Source organism: Parasteatoda tepidariorum, chromosome 8, assembly GCF_982258835.1.
Source record: "Parasteatoda tepidariorum strain Cologne lab strain chromosome 8, Ptep-v5.0, whole genome shotgun sequence".
Taxonomy (NCBI): Eukaryota; Metazoa; Arthropoda; class Arachnida; order Araneae; family Theridiidae; genus Parasteatoda; species Parasteatoda tepidariorum.
In genome coordinates, this window is record NC_141762.1 from 30,078,890 (window position 1) to 30,106,275 (window position 27,386).

The window sequence follows — 27,386 nt, forward strand, 5'->3', positions numbered from 1 at the left end:
TTTTCATTCATTTAAATGTAAATTAAGGCAGAAATTATTCTGAGATGAAACATTAATTATTTCAAACAAAATGTCCTTAATTTTTTCCTTAGATTGGAATAATGATTAAATTTTAATAAGCAAAGCTTTAATAAGACATTTTCTTAAAAATCACCTTTTATTCTAGATAAGAATTTTATTCGAACTAAATATTTACCGGTGAAAAATCTTAGTCTCATAGAACATAACTTAATATATAATTCTTAATGGTTTTGTGTCGTTAATCAACCATTAGATAGCCCCCTTTGGCTAGATGTTTAGGGGCAATGGCCTCCACCACCCCGCTGAACTATGCTCTCTTACTAGAATTGTTTTAAAACTCCTCTTGTAGAAAAAATATGCAACCTAAAACTTACTTGTTTTTTCCATGTTCAACCCATTTTTCTGCTATCAATTTTCTCTCTTCAACAGTCAAAGAAAGACCTTCCCCCGTTGTGCCGTTTACTAAAATATTTTCATAACATAGAAAATATTAATATTTTAATCTAATATTATCCAACATAGAAATATTCAGACTAATATTTTTTTTAAAAAATATTCTTTGTAACATCTTGAGAAATTAAATTGTCAAATAATAAAAATAATTCCATTGTGGGGATATATTTATCCACCATGAATCGAATTTATTGATCTATGAAAAGGTACCCCAACATAGAATCGAGTTAACATGTCTTATATACTAGTGAATTGGAATTGGAATTTTGTAGTGGTAGACACACTACAGTACTCCCCCACCAGAATTATAGCAGTAATATTCGTTGAAAGGATACCACTAGTTGATTCATTGCTATTTTGTGAGGTGCCGGGGAAAGCTGTGTTAAGATCACCGTAATTTTGAGTGCTGATCGTGAGAGTTGTATTAAGGTCACGGTCGTGATCACTCCTGTGTTGCCTTTAGCAATCGGGTGAATGCGTTGTACGTTGTATGTGATCGAGACTGAGTAGCAAAAGCGCGAGGAGGTGGATAATGTCGCAGGTAGTCACAAGTAGTAAGTAGGCGCAGTCCATCGAAGTAGGCGTGTTTAAATCGAAGTGTTAGTTTCTGTCAAGGCAGGCATGTTCACATCACGTCTGAAGGTCACTAATGTGGGGTTAAATTTATCGACCATGTCAACCTTCATCTATGAAAAGGTACCGCAACGTACAATCGAGTTAACATGTCTCGTATACTAGTGAATTGGAATTGTAAATTTGTAGTGGTAGATACACTACACCGTATTTCTGTATATTACGTTAACATTACAATTATCTGCGGGGAATGAAATAAATACAAACAATAGAAGTACACATCTCAAAAATATCTTTCAAAACAAAGTTAAATAAAAAAGTATATTTGAAAACTTTCATAGGGTATATATTAGCCGCCAGATCTACCACCAGGGTAAAATCTAGCACAATAAAGTTTCAGTACATTTACCTTTAAACTAATAAAAGCTTTCTTGATGTGTATTCATAGTGTAACAGTTATGCTGTTCAGTTTCTACCCATAATGTTCAGGTAGAAAGCGAAATTCTTCTTAAAAACTTAATCGTTTTATAATTAATTTTTAAATTTAAATTATCTTTTTTAAAAAATAATAGATATCTTTTATTTATTAATTAAAATAATTGATAGTTTTAGAAAAATTTTAATTAAAAATTTTAATTAAAATTTTGTAACCTGTTTAATCACTAAATAATGAAAATTTAACTAAAACTAATAGATTATTTTAAAAAAATAGTGATTTCAAATTTAAATTAAAACTTTGTACTTTTATTTCAAATAATCCATACATTTTAATTAAAAAATGAAAAAGTAATAAATATCTATTAATTTTTTTGTTTTAAAAACTTTAATTTGTTTAAAAAAATTAACTAAAAAACTAAAAAATAATGATTTATAAATTAAATAAAACATATTACCTAGTTATCAACCTTTTTTAGAAAAGAAAATTAGAGACAGCATTCTATCGTCGCAACAAGGATTCGAACTTTGGACCTCTCTTTAGAAAACGGAACGCTTGCGTACCCGTTACATAACGAATAAGTAAGTTTTTGTTAGTTTGAAACTAAAATGAACTAAAACTTCAATATGAAATATTTTACCAAAGGGGTAGATCTGACGGTTAATTTGACGATTAATTAATTGAACGATTTTCTTCGTGCAGCCTAAACTTACAATTGTGATGAAGAATTCATGCAGAAGTAAGAAGAAATGAAAATATCTTAAGAAAATAAGCTCACCGAAGACTCCTTTAACACTGTTTTTAACTAAGAAATCAACATATTTTTGTATAATATCAGCATTCACCTCACTAGAATTAAAATAATAATATTTTTATTAGCATTTTCTAAATTTTCATCAGTATTACAGGAGTACTATCACATGTCAAACGTTTGTAGTCAATTCAAGTACTATTTTGAGTTATCTTACCCGTTAGGCTTGAAACCAGTAAAAGGGGCTGATATAAGACCACTGAAGGCTTGAATCTGTAAACAATTCAAAATATTAGTAAACTATTAAAGTTAAATTAAATGATGATTTAAAACTAATGACAATAATTAAGTCTAGTTTTTACCAAAAGAATCAGATGAAAGAAATTTTTATGCATACAATAAGATTTAACTGGTTTTTGACATATAGTGAAACATATAAGCCCAGTGGCTGGGTGGTAGCGCTTCTCGCTCTCGTACCACAGGTCCTGGGTTTGATCCTCGGGACAGACAAGGTTGAATCAGCCTTTCATCCCTTCAGTGGGTTCATAAAATGAAAGCCAAGCATGCTTGGGGACTAAACACTGGGGGTTTCACATTTGGTTGATCACCCAACTGGAACGTCTGCTTTTGCACCGCAGAGCCAAAGGTCAAGAAGACTAAAATGGATACAGTAGACTTTGGCCCTCTATGGGCTGTCGTGCTACTGAGTTTAGTTTAGTGAAATATATACTAAAGATTAAATTACGGTAAAGACAGCTTGTAAAGAAATATTTTGTGTACCCAATCTAAATTTTGCTTAAAAATTTATGAAATTATTATATACAGTCAATTCGCTATAACTCGAAGTACGATAACTCGAATATTACTATAACTCGATTTTTTTATGAGGTCCCGACCCTTTTATCTTCAATTTCATGTTAATTATTCTCGATTACTCGAATTTTACTCCCTTTAACTCGATTTTTTTGGATCTTTTAAAGCAAGAAAAAAAAAATCTAGGAGCTGATATCTTGCCCCCTCCTTTGCAACACACACACAATGTCTTTCGCACTCCTCATGGAGAAGCTAAAGCTGTCCCTCTTGAAGTATGTGAACAGTGGTTAAATGAAACGTTACCAAATTTACTTCAAGGATACAGTTAAAATGATGTTTTCAATATTGATGAAATGGGTTTAATTTTTAAATGTCTTCCAAATAAGACTATGATGTTTAAGGATGAAAACTGCTCAGGGGGTAAAATGAGCAAGGAACGTTTGACTGTCCTAGTTGGAGGAAATGCGTCTGGGACAGAGAAATTGCCCTTACTTGTTATCGGAAAATACCGAAATCCCCGATGTTTCAAGAATGCAAAAACATATCCTTTGGATTACAAGTCTAACAAAAAGTTTTGGATGACATCAGTTTTATTTGAAGACTATGTAAGAAAATTGGATCAGAAATTCTTCGCTAAAAAAAAAAGTGATACTCTTTATGGATAAATGCACAGCGCATAGTGATCTACCTAATGCGAAAGCAGTTAACTTGCAGTTTCTCCCGCCAAACACAACAGCAAAGTTGCAGCCGATGGACCAGGCTATCATAAAGTGCTTCAAACAGTCTTATCGAAATGGCTTGTCAGAAAAATGATCTTAAATATTGTAAGCAATTAGAAGATTTGCAATTAATAAGCATTAATTAAATAATCCGACAATATTTTGAAAGTCCAAAACCGAAACTAACGGTAAGTCGAACTTCCGATATGTCGAAGTTTTTCGTCAGTTCCATCAGATTCGAGTTATCGCGAATTCACTGTATATATATATATATTTATTTATTTATTTTCCTTTGCAAATTTACAGTGATATTTTATTAGTAGATTCTTGAGCAAGAATTTAATTTCTATTAAAATAAGTGAGTGTTTCAAAGAATTCTCGAGCAGGCAAACTTTAGAAAATAGTTTAAGAATATATATTTCTTTTAAAAAAGTGCCCGATTTACTTTTTATATTTTGTTTATTGGTTAAAACTCAATTTGAATGAGGAAAACCCATTTATTAATTTCATTCTTTATAATTTTGTTCGTTATTAATGACTATATGCGAAGACACAAAGAGTTGGCACAAAATACGGTGTTCAAATCATTTATTAACAAAATACCGTTTATTTGTTAATTTAAATTCCGTTAATTAAGTAAATTCCATTAAATTAAGCCCATTAATTATTAATTCTCAAAGATTTAATATGATTTAATGTTAAATCTATTTCTCACGAGTCAACGGATATTTTGAAAGAGAAAAAGGCACAATGCTTTTTTATCTATTTAATTCTTTAAAAAAAATATAAATAATTAAGAATATGCAAACTTAATTATAACTGCAGATTTTGATCGATTTTTATCAAATTATGAAATTAAAGGACTGAATTTAATGGAATTCTTGAAACAAACGCTATGATAGTGCTTTAAACTTTAAAAAAATTTCCAAATGTGAATTTATTTTTAAAGTTAGTGCATATTACTTATCGAATGAGTTTTTTAAAATTCATATTACTTCTATCTCTTAGAAAAGGAAAACAATTTTGAATGTATTTGATTTAAATGAAATACATCAGCAAATAATGTGTATAACTATTTGTATATGAATTCATTGATAAAATTGAATGAATTGAAATAATAATTTCTCTGAATTGAAATTAATAAAAATTAATCGTTAAAGGCTTATCAACTTGCAAGCTCAAGTAATCCGACAATTTTTAGCACTCTAAACATTGAAGCTATTCTCTCCAAGTTCTTTCGTTTTAATGAATACTTTGTATTTTATTCAAGGAAAATCTTTCTTTTAATTTTCAAATAATTATAAAGGCTAGTTTATAAATGTAATGGCTTAAAGGATAAGTTTTAAAGCTATTACAAATTCACCTTTTAAAAATGCATATCACATCGGTAAGTCTAGAACGACGAAATGCTTAAATAATATACGAAACGCATTTCTTATGTACTACAAATTAATCTCATTAATATACTAGCATGAATCTAAGTGTTAAAAAATAGTTTTTAAATATTTAAATACGATATTCTAAGTACATACATACTTAATATCGCTAAAGAAATAATTCATTTTATTCATAAACTACAAAGTTATTTTTCTTATCAACTCTTTCTGTCGTTGCTCACTTTTTGCAATTACACATTTTAAGTACACACATAGTACAAAATAGAAGGCAACTATTTCACTTTTTTATCAATCTAATTTTAAGTGCGTAATACTTTAGTCTGTAATTCTTTACATTAAAAGGAAACTTTTTTAAGAACTTACCTTAGCAATTTTATTAGCTGCCATTTTGAATTACGTATAAAATATAGCACACTCTATAAGTGATCTGTCAGATTTTCGGCGAGAAAATGCATTTTATATATTTTCCTTATCAATTTTCAGATGTCACGATGACCTAGAAGAGAGAGATTATTTACTTAATCGACCCTGAATGAATGAAAGATTTTCGGTTAGATAAGTAAGTTTAAATCATCCGTCAGTAGCAACACATAAACTAATATAAACATTAAACCTAAAAATTTTTCATTATGTGACTTAAACTACAGTTTGTTTCCTAGCAACTGCGTTAACTGTCATAAAATGATATGAAAGTATTGTTTTTCATTATTTCAAACAAAATATGAAGTTTTAATTGAGTTTTCATATTTTTAAAATGTTTTTTTTTTTTTGAGAATTAAATTTTTAAAAAAAACATTGTCTTTTTCTCTTTCCATGGTCACGTAAAAAATCAATTTGACATTAAATCATAATCAGAGCTCGTGATTTCTTTTATTTAAATCTGATTTTTTTTTAATTTAAATCGGATTTTATTTATTTTTGTTCAAATACACTGTAAGAAGTTTGATTTATGAGAATTAAAACTTTATAAATGTTTAATCAAAATTAAATTAATATTAAAACTATATTACAAGAATATTTTAGAAGCTCTAACTACCTAAAACAATTTTTCATTATAATACATACCCTTGAATGCATAGCAACCATTTTGAAACAAATGCATGATTGAAATTTAAAGACTAGATGAAATAAAGAATTTAAAGAATACTTTAACTATTAAAACAAAGTTTCAATTATCAAACCATAATTTTAATTTAAAACTGTGCTTTCTTTTTTTTCTCTTTACTTTTGAAATTACGAAATAAATGTAACAGATTGTGTTTATAAATGTGGTCATTCATCTAAAAATAAATATTTAATCTATATATTTTTATATTAAAATATTCATTTTTAATCCTATATCAAAATAGATAAGTTCTATAAAAAAATATTTAAAAATCTATGTACTCATTGAAATTTTTATTCACAAAATTTCTTTATAGAAAATCTGATAATGTCAAAGATACTATAAACATATTATGAGAAAAAAATGCTTACTTTAATCTGTACTTTCAATCTCAAGAATCAAAATATTTTTAAAAATGTGATTTCAAATGTGTTGGAATTTAACACATACCAAGAAAGAAAGTAATTTTGTTAGCTAAAATTAATTAATTGCAGCAATAAAAAATTTTAAAATTAATGCAGCAATTTATTTTAAATCAATATATATATTTAAAAAAATCAGTTGATTTAAATCAATGATTTTTTTTAAAAAATCCTTTGATTTAAATCATGATTTAAATCGTGATTCAAATCAAGCTGATTTAAATCAACAAACCCTGATCATAATTTTAAATCTTTGATCATTAACATCGTGCAAATTTACTGCAATCTTAATACGGTTTTAAATTGAATCATGTTTCTATATAACTCTCACCTTAGCTATATAGTTTTGCATATCATCCTTGTATCAGCGTAACAATGCATGCTAAGAAACATGCAAAATGTATAAAAGCAAATAAGTAACCAAATTTTTGTGGCACTATTTAGTGATATTTTAAAATAGTAGTAAAAAAACAGAGGAATGTAACCCATACTCGGAAAAATTAGATTTACTTTGAACTATCTAAGTACCTTGAATAATACGGTGCAAATTTACTATAAGGTGTTAGACTGAATAATGTTTTCGTTAATCCATAGTATAATTGAAATCATTGTATAGTGTAATCAAGTTTAAGTAAGTTTGCCTTCGTATAAAAGTTGTATTAATTTTGTACGATATTTTAATTCGGCGCTCTTCAAAATTTCTAACATTGTATGAATTGTTTGTGTAGGAAAGGTAAAACTTTTTGCAACTTTATTTAGGAAAAAATACTTAACCCTGTGTGACAGAAAGCAAAATATCCAGATTTGAAGATGACTGGTGGATTTGTGTAGTGCTCAGTTCTAAAGTACAACATCCCCAGTTGTAGATATAATTATTAATTAGAATCCCCTTTGCTGTTATGCTAATCGTGCACTGTTTTCTTCACTTTGTAATGCACTTAGTTTTATTGAATAGTTTCAATTCATTAGTTCCAAGAAAGTGAATGGACCTCACCAATACTTGATAAAAAGAGCCTTCTTGTTTTCAAGAATGGGATCAAAATTAAAAAGTGGAATTGTACTAGGGTAAAGTGACCACATTTTTATTGAGACAAAGCGGGACAAATGGAATGAAATGAGAATTACAATTTAGTCAAACTTTCAACACGCACAATATATATATAAAAATGCGAATAAATGTTTGCAAAAATATTTTCAACATCAACTGAAAATAAGTCAGATGCTGTTTGAATAGTATAGGTATAGAATGTGCGCTGCACAACCTACTCCAATATTTTTTTGCTTCAAATGTTCGTTAAGTTTCGTAAAAACGTTATTGATGCCTCTTCTAGCTTTTCCACCAAAATTTACGTTAGTGTTATCAGCACAATGGGCAATAATTTTATTGTTTAAATGATTCTTTTTTAAAATATGACTTATTAAATCAAAAATTATTTGTGAAGTTTCATCAGGCAATGAAAAAAAAAATCTAATATTATTCTATTTTTAATTCCTGTTTCTGGGTCAAAAAATCTAACAGCTGTGGGAAATAATTTTAAATCTTTGTGGTTGGAAGCATCAGAATATATGGATATAAATGCGCATTTTTCTAATTCTTTCTGCAATTGTGAAAACGAATATGATGAAAAAACATTACAAATAATTGCTTCGGTTTTTCTCCTTGTACATGCATATTTTTTGTCGTATAATGCGACGTACAATCGACGTACAATCCACTTGCGACGTACAATCCATTGATCTGAAACTTTGATTGTGGTTTATGGTGTGGAAAGCAAATAGCCCTTCCGCTAATGCTAGCTGTTTTTCCGTGTTGCTAAAGCTAGCACTGCGAAAAAACTGTTCCATTTTAGATGAGGAAGCGGCATTATTAAAAAATCTTTTGTGCCTCTTTGTCGCTAGATGTTTAGTAATATCGTTTTTTCCACCATGTGAGACCGAAAATTCAGCATTGCGTTTATCACACCGTACCATATAGTCTATTTTGGTACTTTTAATAAATAGAAATTCTCTGCTTAGCTCTTCATTAAATTTGCATCCTCTTTTTTTACTCATCTTTTATTTTGTGGGTAAATACTGGAAATAAATAAGAAAAATTTTACAAAGGCTAAAAAAGAGTATTAAATTTTACCTTATTGACCGTTACTTTGTGGCGACTATTGTTCAACCTTTGTCAATCAAATAATGAGTCAAACCGAACGTCAAATTGAAAACGACAAACCGCACTGTCTAACGGCAGTCCGCACTTATCTGAATTAAGCCGAGACGTAAAGACAATGATCGCACACCACCGAGTATATCTAACTTGGTACATTGTATCATAATTTAGTTTACTCTGCACACAATTTATGTATTTTTTATTTCTTTATATTCACCATAATACTTAATAAATAGGAATATATTTTTACAGTACATTTAAAATAAGAAATGCAGATATTTTCTAAAAAGCGGGACATTTTTAAAAATCAGCGGGACGCGGGACAGTCCACCAAAAAGCGGGACTGTCCCGCCAAAATCGGGACGTGTGGTCACTTTAAACTAGGGGAGACTCAAAACCCTTCATGTATCGAATATTTTTACAGCCATAAAAAAATTAAAGCGGACTCTTTGTGAACAAACAATTTAATTAAAAGATTCTATACTGCAAATATATTTCGTGTACTGACGTCGCTTCTATAATTATTCTTAATATTTGCAATAGTTTCATTTTTTCCTAATTTTAACTCATAAATAAATTCATTGATCAAACATAAATTTATAAAAAAAGGAGAGACATTTTTATGTTTTTTATTTTTCCTTTGAACAGTAACAATTATGAGTTTTAAATAATTCTATATTTTACAATCACAGATTTATATATTTTTATCTTAAAGCACATAATTTAATATTCTTATTCAACAACTACATTAACGATTTATCTGATATAACAGGCTCAAAATACGCATTATTTAAACGACATCTCTTTAAAGACATGGACGTCTTAGAGTTAAAAAAATGAATTCGAAATTGAATTAGTAAAGCACACTTAATTACGTTTACATGCGTTTAAAATGCTATTACTTTACTATTCCATTTGCCATGACAGAAAAAGAAAAATTCTTTTTTCTTAAAAAAGAGTAAACTGTGATTAATGACTTTTCACCCTCTTATGCCGGGTTAAATAGCAAGTACACCCTAATGTGCCATAAATTTCACGCTATTGAAACAAGAAATAGAGTTTTTTGTTTCCTATTGTTTTCTTGAGAAATGCTAAAGTAGGTGGTAAAGAAAACACATTAGGGATTAGGGGTTATCAATAAATAAAAGAAAAACAGATTACGTTTGGTTTATCCTTTGATACAACAAAGGCTGAAGAAAAAGAACCTCATTTGTTATTCTTTCAGACGGTGTCTCGTTGGATGTGTGTAAGAAATAATTTTCGAATTTACACACCTTAAATTAGATTTTTACTTCATTTTTTTTAATATGTTTATTGATAAATGAGATGTAAATAAGTAGTCGATGAGTATTCTGTAAATTTCAATTAATCTTTTTTGTGTGTGCTTAAAAATCAAGATGCTTTTTTGAAACATGAGAAGTTTGATTTAGAATTAATAGAAACATTTGATTGGAAATTAAAGGCATAGTACATATTGGAATTTAAATTGATTACAATGCAATGATTATTTTTAAAATTTCCATTGTTACGTAATTGCTGGAAGATTCCGCAAATGCTTTATTGAAAAAAATTCGAGTAGTTACCTATATATTGTTGATATTTACCTTGTCAATGTAAGCCATCAACTCGTAGTTTTATTGATTCAGAAATATCTCATAAACGTCGCATTTTAAAAGCATTTCCAAGCCAATTCCATCTCATTTTTAAAATATTTCCCGCATTAAACGCAGCCTTCAAAATAATCGTTTGTCATATTTTTTATATTTATTTAAAGGGTATAGTTCGTGAAATAATGTATTTCCCATATTATTTTTGCTTTTTCTATCATTGCATAATTTTTTCTCTTATGCACTTTTTTACTTCATTTAAAACAGTCAACTAGATTAGTTTTGCTCCTTTACGTAATTGTTCTGATTCATTTCATAATGCAGGTTAATTATATTATTTCTGCTTTTATAAATTGCTGTTCTACTCTATTTAATACTATATCGGTTAACCACATTATTTGTGACAGAGTACGTTGTAGTTCTACTTCTTTAATACCTGCCTGTTATCTACATTTTCTTTCTTTTATACGTTGTTGTTCTACGTTACTTAATATTGTTACCTACATTATTTGTGCTTTTATGCGGGTTTTTTTTCAACTTAATAACTATCTGTGGTTATCAAAACTATTTTCATACGGTATTGTTGTATTTAATTTAATACCTATCCCTCATAACTATTTAATAAATGTTTTTATGCGTTATTGTACTACTTTATTTTATTTTTATTTTATAATCGTCGTTGAACAGCCGACCCAATTTTGGGTTTACGACTACTAATGTTCAACTCCGTAGCCTTGTAATTTTGAACCAATCCAGATGACAAGGAAACTCCTGGATCAGTACCTCCAGAGGTATGATTTGTTAGGGGAACATGGAGGACTTTGAGACTCGACAGATTTAACCTGCATTAGTCACCATGTACTACTTTATGCAAAATATTACCCATTCATGCAAAATATTACCCATTGGCAAAATGGGTGTTGTTTTGGGTTTGATGGCGTGCGTAACTTATTTGGACGTCATCACATTTTTCAACGCGTTCAAGAGTAATAGTAAACAGTGCGCATGCTTCGTCATTGCATGCGTTGCTATGGCGACAACTGCTGCATGATAATTTTTTTAGAATTCTTCTTTTCACTTTTAATTATGCTATCCATTAAGTTGGGGAGTTTATTTTTGAGATATGGGACAGGAGAGATACCATAAATACTTCTTGAGATGTGAATAAAAGAGAATGTCATCATTTGAACTATATTTTCTGTTCGTATTGTTTTATTTAAGAATCAGAAATTCCAACCTACAGTTCAACCTGGATCGTTTTCAATACTAATTCAAGTGAATACACAAGTAAAAAAGAATATATAATGGATAAATGAGTAAAAAAATTAGACAGCGACCATTTTGATAATGGGTAACCTGTGATCGCCTTTCGGTGATAAAATTTTTTTCTGATGATTTTCCAAAAATCTGTAATTTAAGTAAAATACACATTAACTTTTCCAAAATAACTTTTCTAACAACAAAGAAATGATTCCGTCAACAAAGTGCTAAGCGTGACTAAAGGGGTTTTAAAATACACTAGTCTTGTGTAAGCTAGTTTTCTCTGAATTAGATTAGTTCACCAGTGACTCGAATGGTTAGTAAGAAACTAAATATAAAGTTTTAAATGCAGGTTAAGGTCGGAAGACATTTAGGATGTTTGCCAATGCTAAATATTTAACACTCATTACTCCAAACTGAAGACGCATGATAAAATAAAAAATTGAAAAAAGAACTCTTGAAATATTCTTTCTAAAATTTAGAACTGTTTAAAAAGATTTAACAAATTGAATTAAGTATTTTTTAAATTATTAGTTTCTATACAATTAATAGAATATTGACGTTTAATTAATAAGTATATGATATATAATTAAAATAATAATGAATTTAAATATTCACTCTGTAAAACCCCCTCAATTATAATGTATTTCTTTGAACTGGAATTCAAAATAGTTATGAAATTTATTGTTTTCCGGCGAAAACTTTTCAACTCTAACAAAAAAAAATTGAAATTAAAAGTTTTTTTCTTAAGAGAAAAAGGAAAAATGAGAGTTGGTGGTCAAATAACTTATCACCATATATTTGAAGCTTCAAATAAGGCATTTAAAATTTAAATGAGAAATAAAATATTGTATTTTCTGAAATAATTTCAATAATTCGTGAATTCATAAGTTATTGAAATAAACTCTCGAATTATTAAAATGAGTGATGTATAAATCTGAAGCTTTTGTGGAGCATTGATAAGCCATTTTTTTTTTTTTACATCTTAGTGTTACTCAAAATATAGTTTCCCAGTTATGCACTTTACTGGCTATCGAAATTTTCATGCTAATAGTAGTGCTTTTCTCAAAAAATAAAAACTTCTTCCCTACATAATATTTTAAAATATTTGTTTTATGATATGTCCCGAGCCTTTCATTTCAATAATTTTCGATCATCCGTGCATGACTATGCAATTTAAACTAAAATGCTCGTATGAAAAATGCTTGATTAATTATATATATATATGGATCATTCTCACGAAAACTGTCATTTTTCAGTTCATAAAATCCCAAAAAAGTAAAGTGAATAAAAAGCTCTGAAACTTTTTATATTAATAGAAATATGTAATGGCATTATAAAGAAAGTATATATCCTATAAATTATACTTAATATTTAAATTAATTAATTTTTTAAATAATTAATTTATAATTAATTTATTTATAATAATTAATAGTTAATTAATTAATTTAATAAATAAATTAATTAATTTAATAAATAAATTAATTAATTTAATAAATAAATTAATTAATTTAATAAATTAATTTATTAATTTATTAATTTATTTTTTAAATTAATTAATAAATAAATTAATTAATTTCACTATTTAAAAAGTGAGGGAATGACACTAATAGTGAGGGAATGATATTTTATTTTAATACATGTTTTTATCTAAGTTACATCTACCTAAAGTTTGAAAATGATAACATACTAAGTATATCTAATATTTATTATAATTTAGTCTTATGTATTTAATAGTTTTTACAGGTTTGGGAAATAAAATTGGCTGGCACAATTGAACAAAAAAATGTTTTATAATATACTCATCTTGAATCATTCCCTCACTTCAGCCTCATTTCCCCACTTTATACACTAGTGAGGGAATAACAAATTCAATAAAATTTATAAATAACAGTTAGGCCTAATTAATTTCTGAAGTCAATCACATACAATTATATTCATACAAGAAAGCAACATATAATTATCCACTTTCTCGATGAAGTTGTATTTTATTTTACTCTAAAAAATGACATGAGGGAATGACGAATGTAAAAAATTTTACCTGGTTTGATTCATTCAAATTTATTCCACAGCAAAGCTTCTTTAATTCGAGGATGGAAACATACTGCAATTTTGTTCTATGATGCCAGTTGTTAACTGCTAAAGTTTTTATTAAAATATTTTTATTCTAAAAAGATTGCAGATGATAAGAACATAGTTGTGAGGGAATGACGCGAAACACTAGGGACAAAGTTTAAAATAGTGCTGTGTTAATATTTTTATCAGAAATTAAATTTAAAATTGATTTTCTGAATTGTATATTTCAATATTCTGAAATAAAAAACACGAATTTGCAAAAAAAAAAAAAAAAAAATTCAGAAACAATTTCTTTCTTTTTTTAAATCAGCAGTGGGGACAAGTGAGAGAATGACATATTGGTACATTTAAATTACCTAAAATAAATAAAGAATAAAAATTGATAATTTTATTTTTATTCTTTTGTTAGCTTGCATTCTGAAGGACACTTTCCCTGAAATTTTTTTTCATAAGTTCTAAAACAAACATAAAATATACTGGGGACATGAAAATGACTGTTTTTGTGAGAATGACCCATATATATATATAGATAGATAGATAGATAGATAGATATAGATAGATAGATATACCGAAATCAAGGGAATGTCGACTTCCACCGTTAAATGTCAACAATCACATAGTCACTTTAGTGAATGTCCGAAATATTTGCTCTATCCGATTTGATATTAATTTATTCGTTAATATTATTATATTTATTCCATATTTTAATATCTGTTGAGGATAGTTTAGGACAGTGTTTCTCAAAGTGTGGTACGCGTACCCCTAGGGGTACGCATTCTTATGCGAAATATCTTGCAATAAACGAAAATTTCAAATTTTTTTTATTTAAAAACAATGCTAGCCATGAAAATTTACAATTACGTATTTTTCTATTGATTATTTCTTCCAGAGTTGACAGTTAATAATTAGTGGTGTTAACAGCCAGTTGTGATTTTTAACTCGTGTGCAATTTTTTATAGTAAAAAATACATTCATTTTTTTTTTTATTAGTGGCACACAGCGTTACGAAAAATTTAGAAAGGGTACACAAAAGTCATAAGTTTGGGAAACACTGTTTTAGGAGAAACATCAGTGTTTGGAGTACCGGTTAAATACATACCGGGCAGTGGCATTTGACCTTTGAAAAACATTGATTTACGGCATAGTGACTTCATTCAGTACGTCCCATTGTAATATATGGATAATGAAACATTCCATTTAGGTTTACAGTTAAACATCAAACAAGATAAGTGGCAATAATTTTGTAGTAATAATTCTGTTGACAGTTTTCAACAGTTATTAAATTAACCTTGTTTTTCATCTTTGAATTACTTAACGTTGACAACAATGCTATAAAGTGTATTTAGTCTTACTTGCGCCGCTCAATTTTACCAATCAGAAAAGCGCACGTGAGAACTTCCTGAACTCTTCCTGAACGAATCGCGATCACTATTCTCTCTGAGAGACACCATCTCGCTGATAGGAATTAAAAGCTTTTTTATCAAACCTGATTATTTCGATTTCGTAAATTCAATGAATTCTGAGATTTGACGTCATATAGAATTTTCTTTCCAGCTTTACAGTTTGTTGGATTTTGTTCTATTGATAAGTTGTAAGCATTAAATCTCGCGATATCCACAGGATGTGCTGTTTTCTTATGTCACCCGACTGGATGATTTCTAATTTTTGGTATCTACTAAAACTCTGATGTTTGGACTGACAATTGAAAGTTTTCTAATTATTCAAGTTCATTTGAAAGTTATCTGTCAATTAAAAAGAAAACCGCATGAACTTAGTTTTTGCAGTGCGGAAAAAAATACATAATTGAAACTTATTTTTAATTATTGTTTTAGTTTTCGGTAGCTTATAATTTATAATCATTAAAATCCTAATCCTTTGTTATTTTTACTTGAATTATTGCGATGCTCCAAAGAAATTTTAATTTATATATGAGTTGAAAAAATATATTCTGACAAAAAGATTTAATAAAAAAATTATTCCTAGGTTTTATATAGGCAATCAGTTTTTTAAATCAGAATATTCCAATATAATATTTTTTAAAAATTTTAATGATAAAAATGTAGTAATACCGATAAAATATAATATGATCATCATAATCATAATCATTTGTTATTATTACATTATTACTTGAATTATTGTGATGCTCCAAAGAAATTTTAATTTACATAAGTATTGAACAAACTTATTCTGATAAAAGATTAAATCAGAAAATTTTTCTTAGTATTTACAAAGACAATCAATTTTTATTGTCAGAATACTCCAAATTAATATTTTTTTAATGATCCAAATATAATTCGTTGTTTTTCAAAATACTTATGAATTTATTTTTAAATGTTTAAAAAACTAATGTTATATTTAAAAATAATGTGCAGATAATTAATTATTTGTTTTTAATAAACGTTTGATTTATTAAATTAATAAGTTGATAAAATTTTGTTTATGAAATACCGGGATTGCCGTCTACCTGTATTTTCATAAACAAATTATTATTAAAAAAAAATCTAATTTAACTAAACTAACTAAAATCTTTTTTATGTAGTTTATTAAATTTTAAATATATCGACATAAAAAGTTTTAATTTTGAAATTTATTTATTATTATCGTAGAAATTACTGCGTAATTTTAAAATCTTAAACTAGTAATTTTTTTATTTTACTTTTTTCTAATGCCCTTCTAATCTGTTTAAATTTTTTAAAAATTAGTTCAATTTATATAAAATTCTTAATCAGGCGAATCATTAAAAAAAACATTCATAAAGAATCAAGTCATTTATGTTGCAGACATGGCATAAATTTTTTAAACATCTTATAAATTTTCGATTCAATTTAAGTTCATTTTTATAATATTTATCACTAAACAAATCAAATAATTTTCTGTACTGATTCAAATAAATGTAAATAAACGAATTTTAATTAATGCGATAAATTAGAACCAAATTATTCAAGTTGATCACTCAAATCAACTTATTTAAACAAGTGCCAAAATGACTCAACAATGGATCATAATTAATTTAGTAGAAAAAATCTATTCGAATATTCATTCGTAAAATTTATTGGAGTATCATTTTTCGAATATTGGTTCTGAATATTTATTCGGGTATTTAAGAATGTTAAAAATTAAATTATTCAATTCATATCAACTAATTGATACCATGGATTTGAATCTATCTTAAAATGCTAGTTATAACCTGTATAAGCTGTTTCAAACTGATTTCGCTAATCAATCACTGATTCAAACTGAGTTGTTAATTCTCAGACTGTTAATATTTAAGATTGTTTTGAATGTTATTTTATCAACATTGATTCTTATTAGTGTTTCGAATATTTCAGGATGTTTCAAATCATTCAATTCATATCAACTAATCCGTGTCATTGGATTGAGTTATGCTAAAACAGGAGTTATAACCAGCGACACTAATTCAAGTCGATAACCCACTGTACTCTAGCAAGACAATCAATTCACTCCTGAAATTTAACAATTTAAATTAAGTCTAAATGATGCGCATGCATCATTAATTAAATATCCTTTATTAACTCTGGAGATAGTGTTTGTACCTGAGACCAGTGCAGATATGTGCGCCATCTAGTGGTACAATCTTGCAAACAGCTTATAGTTAATACCTGCGACAACAGGTAGGGGAGAGTCGTGTAGCCCAGCTCACTTAAGGAGTATTGCTTATATTTCTGTATAATACTGAGTAATAATCAACATTTTTGTATGTTTCTATTGTTTTATCATCTAATTAAATAATGCAAAAAGAATAAACCAAAAAAAGAATAGCTAAACTTAAAAAAATATAAATTGAAAAAAACATATTTTTCAGCTCTTTTCAAAATGCGTCGGGTAGCCCCGCCCAGTTACAAAAATTGTGTTTTTTTGCTATTTCTTCAGGTGTAAATGAGATTGACCTATGTATCGACAATAGATAAACCTCATTTATGATTTTTATCCCAAAATTATTTTATTTATTACATATTTATATACTTTTAGTGAATTCTATCATTTAATAACAACAAATGTCATACTTTTTATCATTATTAATGTATATTAATATATTATAATATTAATATATATTTATATTAAATATTTAACGAAAATAATTTAATTTAAGTAACAATAATTAATAACAATAGTTGTTTTTCAATATAAACTTATTTGGTTCATCTCTTCTTATAAACTTAATATAAAATACCTCATTTAAAATTACAAATTCACTTCGTATTTTGATTGCATTCAAATGCTTCAGTAGATTGATTCGTTCACAAATAAGTGAAAATAAATAAGTAAGCAAATAGTTTATCATAATATTTATGATTTCTTGATATTAAATTTAATTTGGATATATCAATTACATTTTAAAAATATTTAATTTTTCATTTTTAAATATATAAATTTATGTTTCATATAATATTAAAACATATATTTGTTGTTAAAAATGCATATAACTTTCAAATTTGAAGCAATAAAATAACAATCTTTGCAACCGTACATTTATCGACGAAATAAAATTGGGCGGTGATACCCGACATTCATGTGAGCGGGGCTACCCGAAATCCAATTTTTTTGTAAATTTGTAACTACTCGAACAATTTTTTTACATACAGACTTCTTTCTTTGTGCAAATTAAACTTAAGACTACATACTTTAATGCTGTATGTATAGAAAAAATTATTTTTTTACTATTAAAATGAAGTTTAATCGAAACAGTCAACGAATTTTTCTTAATTTCATGACTACTGTATTCAACATATATTTTAAAACTGTTGTTTACCATGTTAACAGTTGCATAAATACTTGAAACTTTGAAAATAATCTTTTTCTAATATAACAATTAATGCCCGATGGCCCATTGACTTGAAAAAATATTCTATACATCTGAAATTGACAGTGGGAGGGGGTACCCGCTGGGCGGGGCTACCCGACTCTCCCCTACTATCTGCTGTGATGGTGAGTGTTTTAGATCTTCCAAGCTTGTACTTAAAAATTGTTTTTCTAGTTTTTTAGTACTTCTTTCAATAAATTTTGTAGGAAAATAAATCACTCAAGTACTTATATTTGCTAAAAGAAATTACGTAAATGAGTACGAAAATGACATTCTATTTTAGATAAGATAAGGAAAATAATTAGATGTTTTGAGAAAAATAAATTGTTTTCACTAGGCCAGGCAAAATAAAAGTGTTTGCTTGTTGCACTTTGAATCAGTTTGTTACTTAGACCAGGCGGAGTTATATGAGCGAGGGGCTTCTGTTCTCCAATTCGTGAAAAATCTATCCCCTCCGGACACTGCTAGTTATACGCAAAAAAAAATATTTGTGTTTTTAGTAAATCTACAAATTTTTAATATATTTCAGCTAAGGAAGACTTCTTAAAAACTTTGTCAAAAATATGTTTCATTTCGTGAATACCTAAATTCGATCAACTAACAATTTCAGTAGAAGTAAACTCAAACTTAGTTCTTACTTATGATGGTCCGTGGTACAACATCATGTAGATCCGATCTTTTTGTCTGTTTTTAAAGAAAGTGTTCAAAGTATACAACAGAATTTCGTTCTCAAAAAAATTTATTAATAGACAAAAGTATAATGTACTTCAAAAAAAAAAAAACTTTGAAGTCATTTGTTTAAATTATCTATGATACAACACCCTTCCCTATTGTTGAAACTTATATTGCTAAAACAATTCAATGGTAGTATACTTAACAGACCACATCCAATCTAAAAAAAATCATTTATCTAAAAAAAATCATTCAGCATTTTATCATTTAATCGATTTCATTACTTCACGAATTCATTTTCCCCCAGTGCAACTTTTAGCACTTACTGTAACACAGTATGATTTAAAGTAATATTCGTGCCTGAAGATTTTTTGTACAAAAATAGTAGATATCACATTATTTGGCACATTATATTATATGATGTTGCATAATTTATGTTAAAAAAAAGTTATGAGTTCCTTAATGAAAATACCATTCACACATATTAACACATAAATTTTATCTTATAACAGGAATTTCTTATAATTAAAGTGGGCGGTAAAAATATGTCGCGATTGTAAAAAGAAATTGCGTTTCTATCTTCATAAACAGATTTTTTATCCTCAAAACGTGTAACTAATAAAACATTTAAAGAAAAGACAGGTACATTGTTAATGTCAACTAGGAAATTTTATAAAATTGAAATAAATTAGAAAAACAAATTATTGGTAAAACCTTCCACGTTCGTCTCATGCATTTTAGTTTATGCTTCACAAATTTGCAGCACAGTATTGTTCCCCTATAATTGAAACAAAACCAATTTCTCTTAGTAAATGCCAGAAATATTGCAGACCTTTTCTATTTAAAAAATCATTTGCAAATGAGTAATTAGATTACAGAATTAATGTTCCAAAGTAATTTTTTTCAAAACAAAATATGTCATGAGCATCACGCGAACGTCCCACAGAACTAAATAGATAAGAGCAACTTTCTACCAATATTACACACAGCCGACTATAATTTACTATGAATAGAACATCGCAAGAATTTTTTATGATGACAGTCTTGATATCGCACCGTCAAAGTGTTCAAAAACAGAAGCATTACCACGCCATATTCTGGTGTGACACTAATAGCTGTTGAAAGCATCGCAATTGTCGAATAAAGCACCCAGTTTCAGGCATTGGTAGGGGAAAAGACATTAACAGCGCATGTTTTTTTGGACAGATGAGTAAAACCAAGTTTCGCAAAGCATTAACGGGAATATTAAAGAAACTCTTCCGCAAAATGTTAAAATATTTTTATTCCTTCTTTTATCAAAGGTTTATTTTTAGTCTACAAAGCAGGGGGCGTTGTTGAAATAAGTGGCCATAACCTTGCACTCAACGAGAGTTGAGATACTTGAGGGACCCACTATTCGCAAATAGCGGCACTTCCCTCTTCAAACCTTGACTTTGCAAGACAAGCAGAAGGATGCCTAAGTAAAATAATAAAATAAAAAATTGCTTCACATGCAGAAATAATAAAAGTGATAAGTAAACCTGTAAAACTCCCCATAATGGCTTTTGTACGGCTCTGTATTTGAGGAAATATATATTACATAGATCTCAACGAATTACGATCCTTCAGTTTTGCAATATTATTTCCTTTTGCTGCAGCTGTTGTGAAAAAACTACATCAGTCAAAATTGAAATTAATTCTATAATATAAAATTGATTCTATTTAAAAGTTGTTATGCATTTCTGTCTGACAAACAGAGTGTGCTGCATTCATGCATAATAATTATGAATATATATCACTTGAATGAGAGAGCTATAAGCTTACGCAAAGAGCTCGTTGAACTATTCTACAAGTCCCGCAGTGGACTGATTGTTAATACGCGGTTCCCAGCAGATCACCGAAGTCGAGCGTCACTGACTGCGGTCAGTGTGCGGGTGGGTGACCACTTGGATCAGTCTGCGTAGGGACCGAGGGTGTGCGGTATTGGTCCTCGTTAAACTGTTCTACCGTAAAGTGCTCGACTTCGCGTCCAGGTCGTCGGGCTACCGAAGCGGGGGTGCCATCCCCTCTGCTGAGGATCAAAATTGTGGTGACATGTCTTCGGATCATCCTCAGGGATGCTTCCCAGACCGTCGCCAATAGCCCATTGTGCAGCTCTAGTGCGACGTAAATGAACAAATCAAATCAAATCGAACTATTCTACAATCACTTATGTGGCAGGCAGAGGATTGGAATATCTTATTGGGAAGCCAAATATAACAGCATAATATTTGTTTATTTTTTTGTTTTACATCATTAAATTTGATTATTATTAAACATGACTTTTTAATTCTTGAGGACATGATATTCATTTTCATGTCCACAGTGTGGCAATGAAAGTGAGAATTTTTTAAATAAATCTTAATTGCTTATCTTTCGAAGAAACTACAATACAGTTTTTTTTAATGAAAGCATTTTATTCAAGGGAAGATTAAAATTGAATGCTTGGGAAATGTGAAAAAATATTGAAAAAACATTTCACTTAATCACAATAAAATCGGAATTTCAAAATTTTCTGAAAAGAGTTATAGTCTATAGATAATCTAAAGTAGTCTAATAATTTAAAGTAATATAACGAAACTAATTATATAAGAAAGTATAATCAATTACGAAAATATAATAGAAAACAAAAAATATCTTAAACTTATAAATTTAACATCGTTCTTGGATAGATTTATAAACAATCAATCTAATTTTATTTTATGATGTTATAACATTAATTATCATAAAATATTTATTAGACTGTTAATAATTAAATAGTGGCAGCTAATCCTCAAATTTATTCTATAAATAAATTGTAAACTACTTATTTATTACTAAATTAGTTCTCGGTGAACTAATGCATTAATTTATTTATTATTAATCATTAAACTAAAATTTTAATTATTGATAATTTAGTAGCTAAATTTTAATTGCAATTAAGTATTACACTATTTAATAATGTTCAAAAATTATTTTATTATTATTATGAATTATGCGATTTAATGCTAACAATTAAAAACTTATAATGAAAATTGAAAATTAATGCTTAAATTTTTAACATAAATAAACATTAAACTATTTATTAATAGTTAATTATCTGCTATGAATGAATTTTAAAGTAATTCCCTTGTTACTCACTCTGAATAACCAGGTTTAACCTAAAATTCATTAATGGTTAAACATACATTAAATTATTCAAGTACTAATAATTAAGATATGAATTATTAACCTTTAAATTAATTATTATTGAATCTTAAATTATTAATGATTTTTAAAAACTAGACAGAAGACTATTTTTAATCCTTTATCATGAGATGAAACTTTTCTAAAACTGATTCAGAAGAAAACCCTTTTATACACATCATACATCCATAAATACATCAATACATCTAACATCAATAATGTAAGATGCATAATTGCAAAATATACATTTTATGTATTCACAAATAATCAATCTAATTATATTTTATGATGTGAATAAATGTTATTATATTAATTATTAACTTTTTTAATGTTATTAATTAAATGTTGTTAAAAATGTTGTAAATTAATCCTTTAATTTGTGTTATAAACGAATTTTAAACTATTTATTTGTTGTTAAATTAATTCTCATAGGAATAATGCATTAATTTACTTATTATTAATTATTAAACTGAAAATTTTACTAATCAATAATTTAGTAATTAAGTTTTTATTTTAATTAAGTATTATATAACTTAATAATATGTTATAAAATTATTTTAGTTTTATTATAAATTACATTTTTCAATACTAACAATTAATCACTTAAAATAAAACTTGCGAATTAATCTTTGAATTTTTAACATAAATAAATATTATTAATAGTTAATTATCATTTACGAAATCCCGCAGTGGACTGATCGTAAGGACACGGTACCCAGTAGAATACCGAAATCAAGCATCACTGGCTGCTGTCAGTAAGCGGATGGGTGACCACTTTGACATAGGGACCGAGGGTATGCGGTATTGTGTACCTACCTATCAGTTATGAATGATTTTATAGTGATTCACGGGTTACTCATTATGATGAACCAGACTTAATTAATAGTTAATTAACGGTGTTATTATGAATTTCTAATTAAATTATTAAATTACTAATTATTTTCATATTAAATTATTGAATTATATATAAAATTATTATTAATTATTAAATTATTGAATTATATATAAAATTATTATTAATTATTAAATTATTGAATTATTTTAATATTAAATTTGGAAATATTAAATTATTTAATGACAAATAATCATAATATAAATTAAGTTTTAAATTAGTTACTATGGAATTTGAAATCGCTAATAATTTTTAAAAACTCGACAGAAAACTGTTTTTTTTTCCTTTTGAACATAAGATAAAACTTTTCTAAAACCGATTCAGATGAAAACTTTTTTTATACACAAAATAAAGATTTAAACATCAATAAAGCAAGATGTATGGTCGCAGAATATACAACCTGAAAGTAAAAAGAAAAAAAAAAGCAGCATAATTTATTCTTGATGCAGTCATAAGAAGAGCTTTAGAAAACTCAATAGTTTGAAAACATGAGCCATTTTCCACAATCCATCAGTTCTGAAAAGGTTAACTTCCCCTTCCAAAATCCCAAAATCCTCGCACACCTTTTTTTATAGCGACATAAGTGAGCTATAAAGGAAAGAATGAAATTCTTAAGAGCTTATTGTAAACGTCTTTGAGTTTACATTTTTCTTTCTGTAGTACCCCAACCGTTGTAATCGAAGTAAACAGGGGTTGGGTGATTCTTTGGGGCAAAATGGCGAAGATATTTTGTATGGAATTTGTTATTGAAATACAAAGCATTTCTGAAGGCTTTTCTAATCTTTTATAAAAATTGGTTTATTTATAAATGAAACCTACGAGAGAATATTTATAGTACGTTTTTAAAGTAAAGGGAAATTGAAAAGAGAATATTTATTTGAAATTATTTAAAAACAAGTTATCATCTTCAAAATTAATAACTGTGCAATAAAATATCAGCTTATATTCTCTCCGCTTTTAGTGGCTCTTGCAACTTATTGCTTATTTTGTATAGATGTAAGAAAATACTTGTTTTTACTCTGTTTACGTTGAATTACAATATCACGTGCAAATTCTTAGCAACCTCAATGTGATGCCAAATTTAACCTTCTAACTCTTGGTTATGCGATTTTATGCATCACTTTAACTGAAATATGGTTCTTTTTAACACCTGATTAAGGTTGCCGAAAATTCGCATCTCGGAGAGTAATATATGAGCATAAAGTAGTTAAAAATTGAATTGAATGTATTAAATGCAAACTTATATGTTATGTATATGTCCTCCAAATCCAAACGTTAAACCAATATATCTGAAAGTGCAATCTGCGAACTTAAATGAAAAGCTAAGCGAAAGAAGTAAATGACATTTTAAAAAGGAAATAAAATTTCTAGGATTAAGTCTTATTTAACGATTTAGCATTCATTTTTATTGTTAAATATATATTAATTCCAAAGGCAGTCAATGATAAAATGGGATAAGTAACACTATTTGCGAATCACTAATTAAAAAGTAGAAAATAATAGCCTTTAAATTTTTTCAAGATTCAATTTATTGTTTCTGGTTCGCAATACTCTGTGTTTCAGGTATACTGATAAGGTGATAAGAAATAGAAAAAAAATTCTGAGCAAAGTTGTTTTGAAAATAAATGGTATTTCATGCTTATGCAACTTTTCCAGCATAAAGAAACGGCAAATCTATTGAGAGGATTGGCTGTTTAGTACAGGAAATTTGCAAAGTAGTAATCTGAATTACTAAGAAAATTATATTCGCTTAAGTTTTCATGATTACGTAGCTTATCACGATGTAAAAAATACATAAAACTGTTTTTTGAACATTTTTACAAATTTAAAAAAAAAAAAATCATTAAACTGCTAATTTTTAATGAAAAAAACTTTGAAAATAATTTATGTGTTACAACAACTAGACCTAGACATTCTTTGTATTAAAAATAATAAAAAATACTTCTTTTCAGTCTCAGACATTTATACATATTTTTAGATGTAACGTAGTGACATAAAATTTTGACTACAATCAGTCCTACTTAAAACTTTTTAAATAAATAACTTCCGAATTGTTACCAATTAAAGAGATAAATACCGGTTAAATATCTACTCCCCAAAGGTTGAGCTCAGGCTGTCTCTGAATCATTTTCGGGCTAACAAGGCTAAATGAAAATTGATGTCATTTTGCCCCAAATTGAGGTTTGTTTCTTAAATTACATTTCGTTAATATTTGTTATTGCCGAATATTTATTACTATATTTGTTCTGTACAGTGCTGTATTACACTATGTTTTCATTTTTAAACGAAATTAAAATCATTGAAAAGCATTAAAGATGCTCCATGAAAATAACAAAAATTATTAAAAATCCTCCTTTATAAAAAAAAGTTACGATCAAAACAATATACCTCCAAAACTATTTTGAGTTATGTCCTCACAAATATACTAAAAAAAAAAAAGATTAAGTGGAGTAACAAAAATGATTAACATATAAATTTCAAAGCTAATATACTCAAATACAATAAAATGTCTATTTACTTTCTCGACTAAGCTCTTTGTTATTAATAATCAACGTTGAACCTATTTATCTGAAAGCATAATATGTGAGCATGAATGCTATTATTGGTTTAACGTCCAGCTAATTTTTCTAAAAGCAGATTAAGCGAGCAAAAATGCTATTAATAATTGAAAGATGAACCGATTTTTCTGAAATGTAAAGATGAACCGATTTTTCTAAAATGTAAAGATGAGCCGATTTTTCTAAAATGTAAAGATGAGCCGATTTTTCTAAAATGTAAAGATGAACCGATTTTTCTAAAGTGTAAAGATGAACCGATTTTTCTAAAATGTAAAGATGAACCGATTTTTCTAAAATGTAAAAAAGAACCGATTTTTCTAAAATGTAAAGATGAACCGATTTTTTTAAAATGTAAAGATGAACCGATTTTTCTAAAATGTAAAGATGAACCGATTTTTCTAAAATGTAAAGATGAGCCGATTTTTCTAAAATGTAAAGATGAGCCGATTTTTCTAAAATGTAAAGATGAACCGATTTTTCTAAAGTGTAAAGATGAACCGATTTTTCTAAAATGTAAAGATCAACCGATTTTTCTAAAATGTAAAAAGAACCGATTTTTCTAAAATGTAAAGATGAACCGATTTTTCTAAAGTGTAAAGATGAACCGATTTTTCTAAAGTGTAAAGATGAACCGATTTTTCTAAAATGTAAAAAAGAACCGATTTTCTAAAATGTAAAGATGAACCGATTTTTCTAAAATGTAAAGATGAACCGATTTTTCTAAAATGTAAAGATGAACCGATTTTTCTAAAATGTAAAGATGAACCGATTTTTCTAAAATGTAAAGATGAACCGATTTTTCTAAAATGTAAAGATGAACCGATTTTTCTAAAATGTAAAGATGAACCGATTTTTCTAAAATGTAAAGATGAACCGATTTTTCTAAAATTTAAAGATGAACCGATTTTTCTAAAATTTAAAGATGAACCGATTTTTCTAAAATGTAAAGATGAACCGATTTTTCTAAAATGTAATATGGGAGAATAAATGCTTATTATTACCTTTTCAAGTAAGCGGTTTATCTAAAAGTGTAATGTATGAACATTGATTTTAATGATTTTTACTGCACATGAAAGACGTTAAATGACGTTTAGAGAATGGGAAAAGATCGGATTATAGGAGTATTGTTTCATAAAAAATCATAAGGGTGCGCTGAAAAAAATTCTCGATCAAATTACAGTAAAAAAGCGCCAGCACCGTGAGTGCATCATCCGTAAAATTAATTTTTCCGTAAAATCCATTTTTATCGTAAAATTTTATACCCCATGTTTCACAATAATAATTATTTAACTACCGTGATTTAGTGATTTTTCAATAAATATTGGGTAAAAATTCTTTAGATTTTTTTTATTCTACGAAGTTTTACAGTAAAAAGTCCCGGCAACCGGAACCGGTATATTTTCCTGGCAAATTTTGGAACCGTAAAATTACGGATTTTTTTACATTATGATGCACGTTACCTAAATATCAA

General features: G+C 27.6%; 1 protein-coding gene and 1 long non-coding RNA gene across 3 annotated transcripts in view; one reads left to right on the top strand and one right to left on the bottom strand.

Moving 5' to 3' along the window:
- The window catches only part of LOC107441033 (N-acetylneuraminate lyase), a 38,438-nt gene extending 23,213 nt beyond the window's left edge, over positions 1-15,225 (bottom strand). The window contains exons 1-5 of the mRNA XM_043050258.3: positions 15,141-15,225; positions 5,527-5,659; positions 2,452-2,507; positions 2,262-2,332; positions 396-483 (exon numbers count right to left, since the gene is read on the bottom strand). Of these exons, the coding sequence (XP_042906192.1) occupies positions 396-483; positions 2,262-2,332; positions 2,452-2,507; positions 5,527-5,550 (239 nt within the window). The 5' untranslated portion in view covers positions 5,551-5,659; positions 15,141-15,225. The remainder of the gene's footprint in view (positions 1-395; positions 484-2,261; positions 2,333-2,451; positions 2,508-5,526; positions 5,660-15,140) is intronic.
- Positions 1-27,386, top strand: part of LOC107447262 (uncharacterized) — a 164,917-nt gene that overhangs the window by 38,943 nt on the left and 98,588 nt on the right. The window lies entirely within an intron of this gene.